Consider the following 14211-nt stretch of genomic DNA (forward strand, 5'->3'; position numbering starts at 1 on the left):
ACATGGTAAGACTCAAGGTGAATAACAGGTGACAGAGCCACTACTAAATACTATTGCTTAGAACACCATGCAAATGTCTTTAAGACTGTTAAAACAGGAAATCCAATTAAGCAGACAAGTATCTATGGAAGACTGGCAGGCAACTTCTGAGTGACTGAAAGCAGAAATTCTCCTGGATTGTCTGATACCTTGAACAGTTCTACAACTGTCACTTAAAAGCCCTCACTATTATTTAACCAAACAAGACAAATGAAAAACTTTCAGGGAAATCAACAATAAACCTTAGATTACTGCTAGACTTTTAAGATTTTTAAGATTTTAATTTAATTTTAAGATTACTGCTAATCTTTTAAGATTTCAAGTGATACCCTTTTTCGAAAACTCAAACTGTATGGGAGATGTGAACATGGGTGACAACAGCTGGATGTTCAAACAGCTTATTATAGTGCTTTAAGAGTATATACACACCCAAGACAGGAAGAAAAGAAGTATTTTTAGGTTATACTGAAATAAATCAGACAATGAAATGTAACTCTGGATAGGTGGGAAATAAAAGAAGTAGGTTTAAAAATAAAACAAAACATGCACTTGTAGTTCACGGAGGAAGTAATCACATTTGCTTTTTTAATAGTACAATATAACCAGACAGAATAGTAATCACTGGTACACACAGTCATGTATGAAGAGTATGATAACATCATACCTGCCAATGAGAAGCTCACAGAATTTATAATGCCCTTTATCTGCTGCTATGGTTAAAGCTGTATCTCTCGAAGAGGGCACTGGAGGGGCATTAACATCAGCACCTTTATCCAAAAGAACTCGGCCCACCTCTGCATATCCACCAGAGGCAGCTTCCATTAGCGGTGTGAGGCCAGTCTAGGTTTAGTGAAAACAACAACACCACCACCACATAAGAGACTGAAAAGAGCTAAAATGTTTAAAGAACAATCTGGGGAGCAACGTGATATAGTTACTGCAAAAATTCACAACTAAATTTCAGCACTGACACCACCAGCCTGAGTTACAGTGTGATCTGCTGAACAATATCCTACATAATGCCAATTTATTGTGGGAAAAAAAAAAAAAACTGTGTAAGATGCAAGCATTTGGCATAACTGGTGCTAATAAATGCTTCCTCTTTTCTCTTTCATAATACTATGTATTTTCTAGCTAATAACCCTAATGTCATTATTACCTATAAAAATTTATTACTGAGGTATTTTCAAGAATGCTTGAGTACACAGAATGACTTCTGATTAAATACATATAAGACATGTTACCAGAAAATACTAAAATTATAATTAGCATAATGCTACTGTACACCTTAAATACTGAAGCAATAAATCCATGTATAAATCTCGGACTTTTTCTTACCTTAGCTCTGTGTTCCACATTTGCTTTTCTATCAAGCAGAAGACTAACCACTTCAGTTCTTCCTTGGAAGCAGGCTAAAGTAAGGGCAGTGTTCCGATTGGTTTCTATTTGAGCATTTATGTCAGAGCCCATGTCTAACAGGAGCTTAACAGCAGCTGTGTGCCCATTCATAGCTGCTAACATCAGAGGAGAAATGCCCAACTTGCTACCAGTTCTGGGGGTGGAGGTATGGGGAGAACAAAGGTAAAGAATATAAATTTCTATAGAATTCTATTTCAGGATTTATTTAAGATTCTTTGTTTTGCAGGATTATTTAAAATAATTTTTCTCAGCCCTAGTATGTCTGTGAGATATGACCAGGACTCCATTAGAAATTTTTTACCACCTTAGAACTAGAATACTTTCTGTATCTCATTCAACATAATGACTTGGACTGAAAAGTGATTATTAAATATTAAGTTATTATTATGATAGATTTTCTATCCTAAAGCATATACTTTCTTAATAAAAAAATAAAATTTCTTAATAAAAACTCCTAAGAAAACTGTGTTTGCTTTTAGTACCATTAGAAATACAGTAAGTGATGTTTTTTCAAGTTTATATCAATAGTTTTAAGTATTTAAATAAAATTAAAAATCTCCCAACAGTTTGGATTCTAAATTTGTAATGAAGGCATTTCCTAAATAAATACTGCATTAAAAATGTAAGTGTTCTACAAATAGTTTATCATAACACTCTTAAGGGGCTTACAGAGAGAGAATAAAACTTGCCTAGAATTAATCTCAGCTCCTGCATTTAGTAATATTTTGATAATGTTCACATAGCCACCAGAAGCAGCCAGGCTTAGAGGTGTGTAATCAGAAACATTCCTGTGCTCTTTGTTTGCCCCTCGAGCTAACAATAGCTCCACCACCTGAAAAGAAAAGAGGAAAAGCTGTGTTTTCTTCTTATGGTGAAACAATTTGCAAGGTGTCCATTTCTGATTTCTTTATTTTTCTGATATATCGTAGAAGAAAAAAACAGGAAAGTCCTTTTTTAATCCTTTGCACAAAATTAGATTCAAATGATAGCAAGAATTCTTAGAAGCAACAGTAAGCTAGCTTCTCAATTAAAATCCATTTTGAAATTGTTAAAATGACAGGGTGTGTTCATGCAAGGTCTGGATCTCAGTGTGTTGTTGTGCAAGGCATTTTAAAAATTACTATTTCTGTAACTCTATCACATAGCAGTAAAATAAGATTGTTTTCATTTATATATGTCAGGGTCTTTATGATATATTTTTAAGATTTTATTCTTTAATTTTTAGTAATCTCTACACCCAACGTGGGCCTCAGACTTACAACCCTGAGATCAAGAGTCTCATGCTCTACTGACTGGGCCAGCAAGGTGCCCCTCTTTAAAGTATTTTTTTTAAATTTATAACCAATAACTAAATGTTTAAAACCTTGGAATAAAGTTAATGCTTATTTTTTTCCTAACATTTTATTATGAAAAATTTTAAACATACAGAAAAGTTTAATAAATTTATACATACTCATTACCTATATTCTACCATTAATATTCTACTACACTTACTTTATCATATCTATTTGTCCGTTTTTTGATACATTTCATTTCAAAGTAAATTGTAGAGAGCTGCAATTTCCTTAAATACATCAACGTATGTATCATTATTAGAATATTACTTATTTTCAAATTTTGGGGGAAAAATTTCTAACTTACAGCAAATGCTCAAAACTTCAGTGTACATTTACAGAATACTGACAAATGCATAAAGCTGATGTTATTTAAATCCTTGTTATTTACTCATGTCTCTTCCTCAGTCAATCCCACCTATAGCCTATTTTTATCTATATCTATCTTAGATCTTCAAATAGATGAAATCACAGTGTTTGAGAGTCATTTCTGTGTATTGCATAGCATTTCATAATACAAATATACTACAGTTTATCTATTCTCCTACTGGTGACTACCTTTACAATCTCTAGTTTTTGGCAATTTTGAATAAAGTTGCTATTCTTTCAGTAATATATTTTCACTGCTCATGGGCTCTATCTAGTAGTAGAATTTCTGGGTATATGTTTAGTTTTATAAGAAATTACCAGACCTTTTCTGAAAGTCATTGTACCATTTACACCCCCACAAATAATAAGCGAGTCCTGATTGCTCCACATCCTGGGCAAGATTAAACATTGCCGGTCTTTATCATTTTAGCCATTGTAGTTGGGCTATGTGGTAGGTAACCCACTGGGATCTTAATTTGCATTCCCTGATAGCTAAAAACTGGTCACCATTTATTGAAGTACTTATTGGTATCTTTCGTCCATTATGCCATTTAATGCACAAAACAACTCTTTGACAGAGGAACTAGTATTTTCACCTTCATTTTGCAAATGAGGCAGAGAAAAGTTAGATTACCCAAGATCATAGCTCTTACCTTGCTCTTAGTACTAGTAAAATATCCTAAAATACTAACTGGGAAATAACAAATAATGTTAATGAACAGTGCTTTGTCTTAACATATAAGCGGAAACTTTACTCATTTGAATAAAGCTATGACCAATTTTAGATTATGACTTCTATCCATCACTTTTTTGCTTTTAGAGCCAGTAATACTAGGTGGCTTATGTGACAAGGTTATGAAAAACAAGACCAAAAAATGGCATTATGCTGTTTTATTTTATAGAGAGTCCCTTAAACAAGAAAGTAAAAAACCCTAATCAAATTTCTAAAGTTATTAATTCCATTATGCAAAGATAACTGACCTTAGTTATCTCTCAAAGGGAATGGTCTATTCCCAGAAAGTAATAAACACCCAATATAAATTAGTTTGTGATTTTATAGTAAAATGAGTTTCCACTGTTTAATAACTTCAAAATACTTAACTGTTCCAATGACACCAAATCAAAGCAACAGAATGTTATAGGCAAAATTATTACCCTAAAAGACTTCTATATCTGTTACAACCTCATTTGTTACATTTTAGTAAGAATATATAAAGATTATAGTATGCTATAGGCTTTAAAATTGCTTTGAAAGGAATGGAACCAACTGATTTCTTTTTAACATTGAAAAATTTCTTATCATATAAAACAAGAATTATTTCAAGCTATATAATGATTGAAAATTTCAGTTAAATCAAAATTTTACTTTCATTATATTCTAAAACCAAAACCTTTTGGTTTTATATTCTAAAACCTTAAGCCTTTACATTTCCAACTAAGTTTTTCAATTTAATGTTATTATTAATTTTAAAAAGTTCTGCCATAACGTTCAATTTGAGATTAATGGAGATCTCTACACTTTCTGATGTACCAAATCAAGCAGCTTTTTTACTGTCTTACTTCCTATCATTTGCGTTAAAATTCTTTTAATATACCAATCACCTCTACTGTGAAATACAGGGGGAAAAATGATACAAATGTATTCACATTATCAACCAGAAGGAAGAGCATAGCAGAGACAGGTTCTTTGTTGTCTCCTATGCAGAACATCTGTAGAAACAAGTGCATCTAACCGTCCACACATATAACGATCTACTCCAAATATAAAGGAGCAAAAATCATATATTTAAAAACTACAAATTGGCCAAAGCAAAAATTTTATGGGAAAGAAAGAAAAAGTAAAACAAAAAACAACTGTATTATCACTAGGCTCCAATTCTTTTTAATCCACAAGATAAAGGATCACTAACTTCTATCTTTCTATTCATGTACCATTTTATTAGATTTTTCATTCTTTCTGTGCAAGAATTATTCTATCTATTAAAGAACTTTTATCTTCTAGTTTACTAAAAACTCTAGTGGGTTTAGCTGATTCAAGTTCAATATAACCTGATATGATATGACAGGCAAAGGGCGGCGGGGTGGGGGGCAGTTTAAGGTGCACAAACAGGGAGGTAATAATCTACCACTTCATTGGCCAGAATAATTTTAGACATAATATTTCAGGAGGGATATGGACATAATGGTAGAACAGCCTGGTGAGAGATTTAGAAAAGGTATCTTCAAGCTAATAATCAAAAGAACAGGACATGCTTTAGGTAACTGGCAGAGACTCAAATATCTATAGATACAAGAGGATATAAACTTCTTACCATTAATTCAAAGAACAGAATTAAGAATAGTGGGGAAACTTAGGGAAGGCATAACTCGGGCTTGAGAAACAGGAAAACTTTGTAACAGGATGGTGAAAAAAAAAAAGGTAAAACATTTTTAAGCTGAGTAAGAAAACGACCTGCATGATCTAGGATACTTCTTAAATCTAAGGTTCAACAATACCCTAATTGAGAAGTTGCCAGTACACAGAGACAGCACAACTGGCTAATCAAAACCCTTACAACTAGATTTAAAAAATGGATTTAAAAAAATTAGGTTGCCCAGCTGATCATTAAATGCCAGAAGAAGACATACATGGGTATAGGCTATAAATTCTTGGGCCTACACCTGATCACACCAGCGGTTCTACCCTACTTAAAAAATGAAAAGGTCATATAATCTCATCTGAGAATCTTTCTTTCAGAGTTGAGGAGTGGGGAAAAATGAAAAGAACAACTAAAAATTGAATGCTCTTGATTCCCTACTAATCTTATACACCGAGAGCAATAGAGGCTGAGCTTAAGTACCTTTCATGCCAGGTACTCTGGGATAGAAAAATACAAGTGAATATAGTCCCTGCTTAGCAGGAGTTTACTGATTTGATTTGAAATGGCTTAATCACTCCCTTAGCCTGAATGCAACACAAAGGAATTCCCATGGCAGGTACTACTTTTAGAAAAACAGAGTAATAGATGTGACTTTTCAGACACAATGGCGTATGCTAACACAATGTTTGAAATTATGACCTATTAGCAAAAGGACAGTTACTGTGATAAATCCAGATGTCAATCCATTATTCCTATCAAATGATATTAAGTTAAAATATGTGTTTGCTAAACAGATGGGACAGATATTACACTGGGGAAAATGTTACCTCCTGTCTCCCCCCAGAACAAGCCAAAGATAATGGTGTGTCCTTGGTTCTTTCTGACTGGGCTTCAATGTCTGCACCATTGTCCAGCAATATTTCCACAACACCAACATGACCAGCGGTGGCAGCCAAGATAAGTGGAGTAAAACCTGGAAAAAAATGATCTTCTCACTACATGTTAAGCAAAAAAAAAACAAAACAAAACAAAAAAAAAACAAAACAAAAAAAACACTGTTTTTCATTATATCTATCACAACAGGGCTAGAAGTAGTATTTCTTCACAGAACACAAATATTCCAGAAAAAACATTAACAAAAGTAAGCCCTACCTTTCTTGTCTCGGTGCTCAATACTAGCTCCTCTCTCTAGCAGTGTTTGTACCAGTTCTTCATGACCACCAGCACAGGCCAGTGTTAGCGCTGTATCATGATTACTTTCAGTCTATAAAAAATTAATTTTTTGATTAATTTTAAAATTACATCAATTATATAATATATACTTAAACTAAATACAGACACAGATGTCCCATTCTACTGTATCAAACATTTGGATATTAAGTTATTTTTTTCATTAGTGGCTAACTTGTGATTTTGTAAAGGCTACAAAATAATATTTGAACTTTATGGGCAATTCTTAAACATGAAGGGAAAAAAGTATAATTTTCAACCATATGCTATTTACAAATACATGATTAAAAGAAATAGTGTTGGACTCACTTTTGCTTCTAGCATTAATGGAGGAGCACAGAAAAGATCTGTCTTCCTAACTCAAACAACCAAAAAGGAAAGGACGAACTATCTGAAATGATGGTATTTAGATAGGCAGTGTGCGGCCGTGATCACCGAGGGTAGAAATGATTAAACTCAACTTAATGCCTGGAGAGTTTTCAGGCTGCTGTGCAGAGAGGGTACCCAAATACAGCCTGGCAATCTCCCTGAGTTGAGAAGACAGAGTCTGGAGCAGTCAGATGGCTAGAATTCACGCGGGAGACTACTGGATAGGAAAGCACGACAGAGTACTCTAGATATCTGCAGAGGGTCTTTGGCTGAGTCCTTGAGCTGAATTCTGATAAGCATATGTGCGTGAGGAAAATTGAGAGGCCAAGAAAAGACCACCAGCAGGCATAACAACACCCAGAGCTTACACAGGGCCAGCAATAGTTTGGTTCCCACCAGCCAGAGTAGACAGACCTCAAAACACACAGAATATCAAGTAAAATCCTCAGCAGTGGAGCCAAATCAGCTGTTCTAGGCCCACCTAAGAAAGCTGAAAAGCAAGCCCTGATATAGAAAAAGGGCTTCCAAGTAATTTAACTGCAGTTGAAAACAAAGCCCCCAAATACTTAAAGGAACAACAAAGAAAAATACATAGTATACAGAGTATTTTGAAAGACAAAGACTATCATAATTGAAACATGATGCTTTATATACGATTTACATAAATATAATGATACTCTATTATAGTTTAAAATGCTTGTTTCATAAACAAAGTCCTCATACGTTTAGTACTCTAAACTTGTACTATCGAAGAAAGGTAACTACTAGCAGTATGTAGCTATTATACTACAAATATAGCTAATGTGACTGAAAAACTAAATTTTAAATTTTGTTTTAATGAATTTGAAGTTAAAAAGTGATACTCATTTGGTTAGTAGAGGATTTTTCAGCATGGAGCGCTCTGAGTACAGAAATCTATTTTCTTAACTGTACATCTAGTCAAATCTCAATGAAACCCAAGTTGAGATAAATATAGGCTAACAAACCATCCTGGATTTGCATAGGACTGAGGGGGTCTCTGGCATAAGGAGCTTCTGGTGCTAAAATCAGGAAAGTCCCAGGAAAACGAGGACGACGTGATCACTCTACGCTGTAAGTATAACATACAGGCTGAATTTTGAAGACCTTTAATATGAAATAAAATGTAAAATATCTCAGTAGTTTTTTGGTATTACTGATTACATGTTTAAACAATATTATTATGGACATATGAAGCTAAATAAAATATATTCTTATGATGCTCTCAGAAGGCAGAGGCTTTCTGCCTTCTGAGCCACCCAGGCGCCCCTTATTTTGCTTTTTTAAATGTGGTTACTAGAGGGGCGCCTGGGTGGCTCAGTGGGTTAAAGCCTCTGCCTTCGGCTCAGGTCATGATCTCAGGGTCCTGGGATCGAGTCCCACATCGGGCTCTCTGCTCAGCAGGGAGCCTGCTTCCCTCTCTCTCTCTCTGCCTGCCTCTCTGTCTACTTGTGATCTCTGTCTGTCAAATAAATAAATAAAATCTTTAAAAAAAAAATGTGGTTACTAGAAAATTTTATGTGATTTGCATTATTTTTTCTGTTACACAGCACTGTTCTAAGCTACTTTCCCTCATTTTTACATATGCATCTCTATTACAATACTTATCACCAATCTTCCTTATGCTTCTATCAGTATATGCCTATCACTCTCAGAGAACTAGAAGTTCCTGGAAGGTAATAAACATGTTTTATTCATGTTTGCATTCTCCACCTATAAGTGATGCTTTGCCTAGGAAACAATAAATGATAGTTAAGTTCAATGAATGACAGCGGCTATGCAGGGTCACAGATTCAAAGGCTATTACTAATAAAACAAAAGGCTACATATAAGAAATATATTTATTGTGTTTATATTTTTTGTAATATTTATTATATCTATGTAATAAATACAAAAAGGAAAGGCATTTTCTCCCAGAAGGTCAAGTCTCAAAACCAAACTCCATTACAAAAAATGAGTAACAAGAGACAAAAAAAAAGGCAAAATCGATAGAGTCAAGAAATAAGAAAAAGCCTACTAGTCAGTGATGAAGAGGGAGACCGCAAAAGCTGCTCTGCGGAAGAGGCTGGCAGAGAGCAGAGCTACTGACTGCAGAGATCAGGGATGGCCACAAGGGAGAGATGCACCAACTACAACAATGAAGAAGGACACGAATACTTAAATGAGTGACAGCTCTGACTGTATAATACTATTTGATCTTCATTTCAGGTTTATAAGGAAGGAATTATTATGTTGATTTCAGAAAAAAAAGAAACAAAGGCTTAGAGAAATAATCCTCCAAAAGTCATACAAGCTAGTAACTGATAAGGACTGCTTAAAAAACCAAGGAGATCTTGGATAACAAAATTCTGCTTTCCCTATATATCATAAAGCAGTGCTAAACCAACTAGGTCAATATAATGTTTAAGTCTATCTACCTTATATACTTCCTATGTTACTGACAATTAGAAAGTCAACTTTATGATGAAGAGTCCACTTTATAATGAACTTTATTAGGTTTCTCAATGTCTTCTGGTGGTTAAAGAGTAATTTAGGAAAGCAGAGCCAATCTTAGAGAATGAAGAGACAAAATTTGAAAAAGATAAGCATGGAATATTTTAGTGGTTAGTAAAATACTGGTTTCCCCCCCACACACACATTATAAAACATTAATTCAACTGACATTTATTAAGCACATTTTACATTCAAAGTATTCTGCTAGGTACTTCAGGGTTGACAAATGTAACTAAATACAGTCCCTGTGCACTTGGAGCTTGGTGCTTACAGCATAGGGCAAATTTAGGTTCAAACTATGAGAGAAATATAAACAAGGTATTAAGAGAGTTGAATGAAAAAATATTTAAAACTAAGAAAACAGGGCTTATCAAATTCCTTGGGGAACTTAAGAGTGGGTAACTTCATGAACTAATATGAAATCTTCTAAAAACAAAAATGAAAAAAATTAAAAGATTCTGAAGTGAGGTATAATGAACACCTATACAATCCCCAAATGGTAAGACACACTATCCTGATTTGTAATACTTCAAGAAATAAATTAACTGAAGAAGAAGTTTGGGTTAAAGTAACAATGACTAACATGATATAAAATTTAAAAATACATGTTTTGAATATTACTGATAACAATACAGGTGATGGCTTCCTGAAAGGCAATGTATCATTAAAGTCATGTTATGTTATACTGGTTAACAAGTCACATACATTGTCATGTATCTGTAACTAAGAGAAACCTGAAAGGGAGACCAATGCCCAGAGGTTCGTTAGCTCATTCAGGTTTACATTCTAAAGAATTTTCATTTGGCCCACAATACCATAAGATAACTATTTTGTATGTGACAGATGTCGTTATGATGATTCTGGCTTATAAAAAATGCTAAAATTATATTCAATGTAGGAGTACTCTGTAAATTGATATGACTCTTCAGGTTAGTAAGACTGAAAAATAAGAAGGAATCATGAGACAAATGCAGTATTAATGGAAAAAGCAACTTTTAATAAGCTGGAATGCATGAAAAAACTTAACTGAACTGTCTGTTAAAAAAAAAAAAAGGCAGGGGGAATTGGACCTATTAATTACATCTAAGTAATTAATTCACTTTGAAAATCATTAGAACTTCAAGTGCTAACCTTTTTGTAGACCTCCATAACCTTCATAATTCTAGACATCTCATTCTCTAAATGTGTCAGAGGTCACGTGTAAGATACAAAAAATAAAATAAAATAAAATAAAATAAGAAAGTAAAAAGCATAGCATTTAGGGAGAATGAGAATAATGAAAATAGTAAAATAGTAAATAACTTGCTTAAAACCTCACATAAACAATTAAAATGCACACATTTTAAGTAGAATGCTTAATGGCAGCATATTACATATCACCATTAACTCATTTTTCTTGTCTCTTCAATTTTCTCATTAAAATGTGATTGAACTATTCTCTGTATTGCAAAACCTACAGGAGAAAAATATCCAAATGATATTTATACCGTTAAAGGCAAAACATAATTTTACATACTTTATAATTTCAGTCTTGATATCTAAGTCAAATTTAATGCCTACCTTCTTTAAAAAATAATCATGGATAGATGTTATTAAAAACCAGAAAAAAAGCAAAACTGCATAAGGTAGTATTTATTTTTCTCTTTTATAAAATGTACTAGAACCGGCTACTCCAAGTATAAGGAAAGCCTTTTGAAGTTTGTGAATAAAAATGACAAGCAGTTCAGAAATACATGAAAAACGTGGTAAGAAAATGGGAGGGGGTGGGAACACAAGTTTTACACCCATGAACAGAACAACTGGTACTTTCTCACTTTTGTGGCTGTAAGAGTCAATCAAAATCTCACATAAAACACATAAAATATTTAACTCAGTAGTATTCAACTCTAACCTTCAGCCAGATTTACTGTTTCATACAAAACTAGTGGTTCTTAAAAGTCTGTAAATGATTACTAATTTCTACATGTAGAATACCCATTCTAGCAAAATAAAAATTAGAGCTATGCTATTAAAAGATGTAATAAAAGTCTCAAATAATTCCTTCAAATTATCATTTACTGATGTTCCCTAAAATAAATTTTGATAACAGTTCAGTATATGGTATTAAAATATATTATAATAAAAATATATTAAAATATCCAGACAAGGGCCACCTAGCTCACTCAGTCAGTCAGTAGAACATGCAACTCCTAATCAAGCCCCACATTGGATGCAGACCTTACTTAAAAACAAACAAAAAACCAAAACAAATCGGATAAAAAAAAAATACATTAAAAAAAAGTGATTCAATAAAACTATTACACGAAAGGTAGAAAGCCTGTGGTACATACATGCACACCAAAGGTAATTTCTAGTTATCTTACGTAAGATTTGAGGCACCTTATAAAGAATACATTCAGCATTCTTCAAGTTCCAGAAATTAAACATGATTTCGCTAATCCCTGTTAAAAATATTAGTTTCTGCATATAATGATCAATTAAAGAAGTTTAAAGTATGACCATTTTAAGAATCATTAGCATTTTAAAAAGAGACATACACTGAAGTTTTAAAAAATTTAACATTTCTTTTGTTCTTCTTTAAATTAAGATTTGATATAAATATGAGGTATGGCCAAGGAAACATCTTGAAAAGCTGTAAGGATGAAAGACACACAACCCTTTGCCATCCAGGTGGTAGACCTATTTTCTATAATCTAATTTACCAGGTCAATATAATTAAAATCAACATTCACATCTAAGATAGAAACTGAACAACAGGTAGCATAGTGCAGTGCTTAAGAGTACAGAATCTAGAGCCAGAATGCTAGGGTGGATGAAAGCTGGCTCCACCATAAATTATCTATTGGGCAAATAGCTAACATCTGTAAGTCTCACCTTCTTCACCTATAAAATGGGAATAACAATAGTACCTATACTTCATGAGGTTGTTATAAAGTTAAAGAAGTTAGTATCTATAAAAGTGTTAAGATTTGTTAAATAACCAAATAAAAGATTCAAATATTAGAAAAAGTTTAATCTTTCTAAACAGAGTTAGAGTCTTGGTATGAATTTATCATATCACTTGCCTGTTACAGCACAGTACTATCACACATAAACCACAATATCTACTACGTAAAATCTCATGGAATTTTTATTTTAGAATCTAGAAAAAACTTTGGATGAACTGAGTACAAAAGGATCTTTATAACTGCTTAACATGTCTGCTTGGTACCATAAAAACTAGTAAATTTTAAAAACTAACATCAAAAATAAAAGAAGAAATAGTGAACAATTATTTCTGAATGTTTATTTGGTATTATGTTTTCCAAAGCAGAAACTTCCTAAACTTCTAAACAAAAAGAAAACTCCTAAACTTCCTAAACAAAAAGAATACAGAGATCCGATAAAAAGGAACAGATATTTAAGAACACAGTCAAATCTTTTTTACATAAGCATGTCAACTGATATCAAAACATAAGATTTTTTTTAATTTTTTTGTGTGGTTTTTTTTTTTTAGATTTTAATTATTCATTTGAAAAAGAGACAGAGAGTGAGCACAAGCAGGAGGAGAGGCAGAGGGAGAGGGAGAAGCAGATTCCCCGCTGAGTCAGGGGCTTGATGTGGGGCACGATCCCAAGACCTGCAGATCATGACCTGAGCTGAAGGCAGATGCATAACCATGCACCCCAAATGTAAGTTTTTGGAAATTTAAAAAAAAAATTTTAATTATTTATGTGTTTCTTAGAAATTAATTTATTTATAATAGAGCAATGGCTGGTTGAGTAGTATAGTCCAGTAAAATTTCACCATAACTATAAGAATTTCAAATTAAATAAAATCACGATCATACTTGGAGGAACTTTTTCTGATTTTATTCAAAATAATTTTTCTTAAATCCTTTTATATTTTGGTGAAGTTTTTAGTTTTGCTTATGGTTCAATTCTTGATTCCATAAAAACTAAAAAATATAATAACTCTCCTTAAAACATAATAGCCATATAACATAACAACCTCAGAGCAAAAGACTGGAGGAAAATAATGCAGATTCAATACCAACTTCAACCCAGTTCCATTATGCTGTATTTTTTTTTATTTATTTACTTACTTGGGGGCAGGGAGAGAGAGTGAGAAAGTGTGACCAGTGGGCAGGTGCTGAGGGAGAGGGAAAGAGAACCCTAAGCAGGCTCCGCACCCAGTACAGAGCCCCACAAAGGGCTCAATCCCACAACCCTCAGATCAAGAGTCGGGTATGCCCAACCAACTGAGCCACCCAGGTGCCCCTATAATGCTATATCATTATTAAATATAAATCATTGTAGATCATCAATGAATACTTTGTAATTTTTTAAAAGGCTATAGAGTGTGTGGTAGTTAAGGAGGTTGCCTTTGAAATCAGACCCACTAAAGTTTGACTCTCAACCCTCACTTCTTAGCTAAAAGAAGTGCTCTTAAGCAAAATGTTAAATGTCTTTCTTAGCCTTGGTTTCTTCATCAGGGAAATGGGTATTTAAAAGTTGCTTCTTCATATATGTGGTCTGAAGACAACACAATTCCTTAAAATTGCCCTTGACAATTTTAAGTGCTCAAAAAAGTTAGCACAT

At 33.3% G+C, this 14211-nt stretch overlaps 1 protein-coding gene across 6 annotated transcripts in view; it reads right to left on the bottom strand.

The window, feature by feature from the left end:
* The window catches only part of ANKRD17 (ankyrin repeat domain 17), a 170108-nt gene that overhangs the window by 39876 nt on the left and 116021 nt on the right, over positions 1-14211 (bottom strand). For all 6 annotated transcript variants that reach the window (XM_047719497.1, XM_047719496.1, XM_047719499.1 and 3 more), the window contains 5 exons: positions 6674-6785; positions 6349-6494; positions 2148-2290; positions 1378-1591; positions 704-879 (listed from right to left, as the gene is read on the bottom strand). In XM_047719497.1, the coding sequence (XP_047575453.1) occupies positions 704-879; positions 1378-1591; positions 2148-2290; positions 6349-6494; positions 6674-6785 (791 nt within the window). The remainder of the gene's footprint in view (positions 1-703; positions 880-1377; positions 1592-2147; positions 2291-6348; positions 6495-6673; positions 6786-14211) is intronic.

This window comes from Lutra lutra, chromosome 2, assembly GCF_902655055.1.
Source record: "Lutra lutra chromosome 2, mLutLut1.2, whole genome shotgun sequence".
Lineage (NCBI taxonomy): Eukaryota > Metazoa > Chordata > Mammalia > Carnivora > Mustelidae > Lutra > Lutra lutra.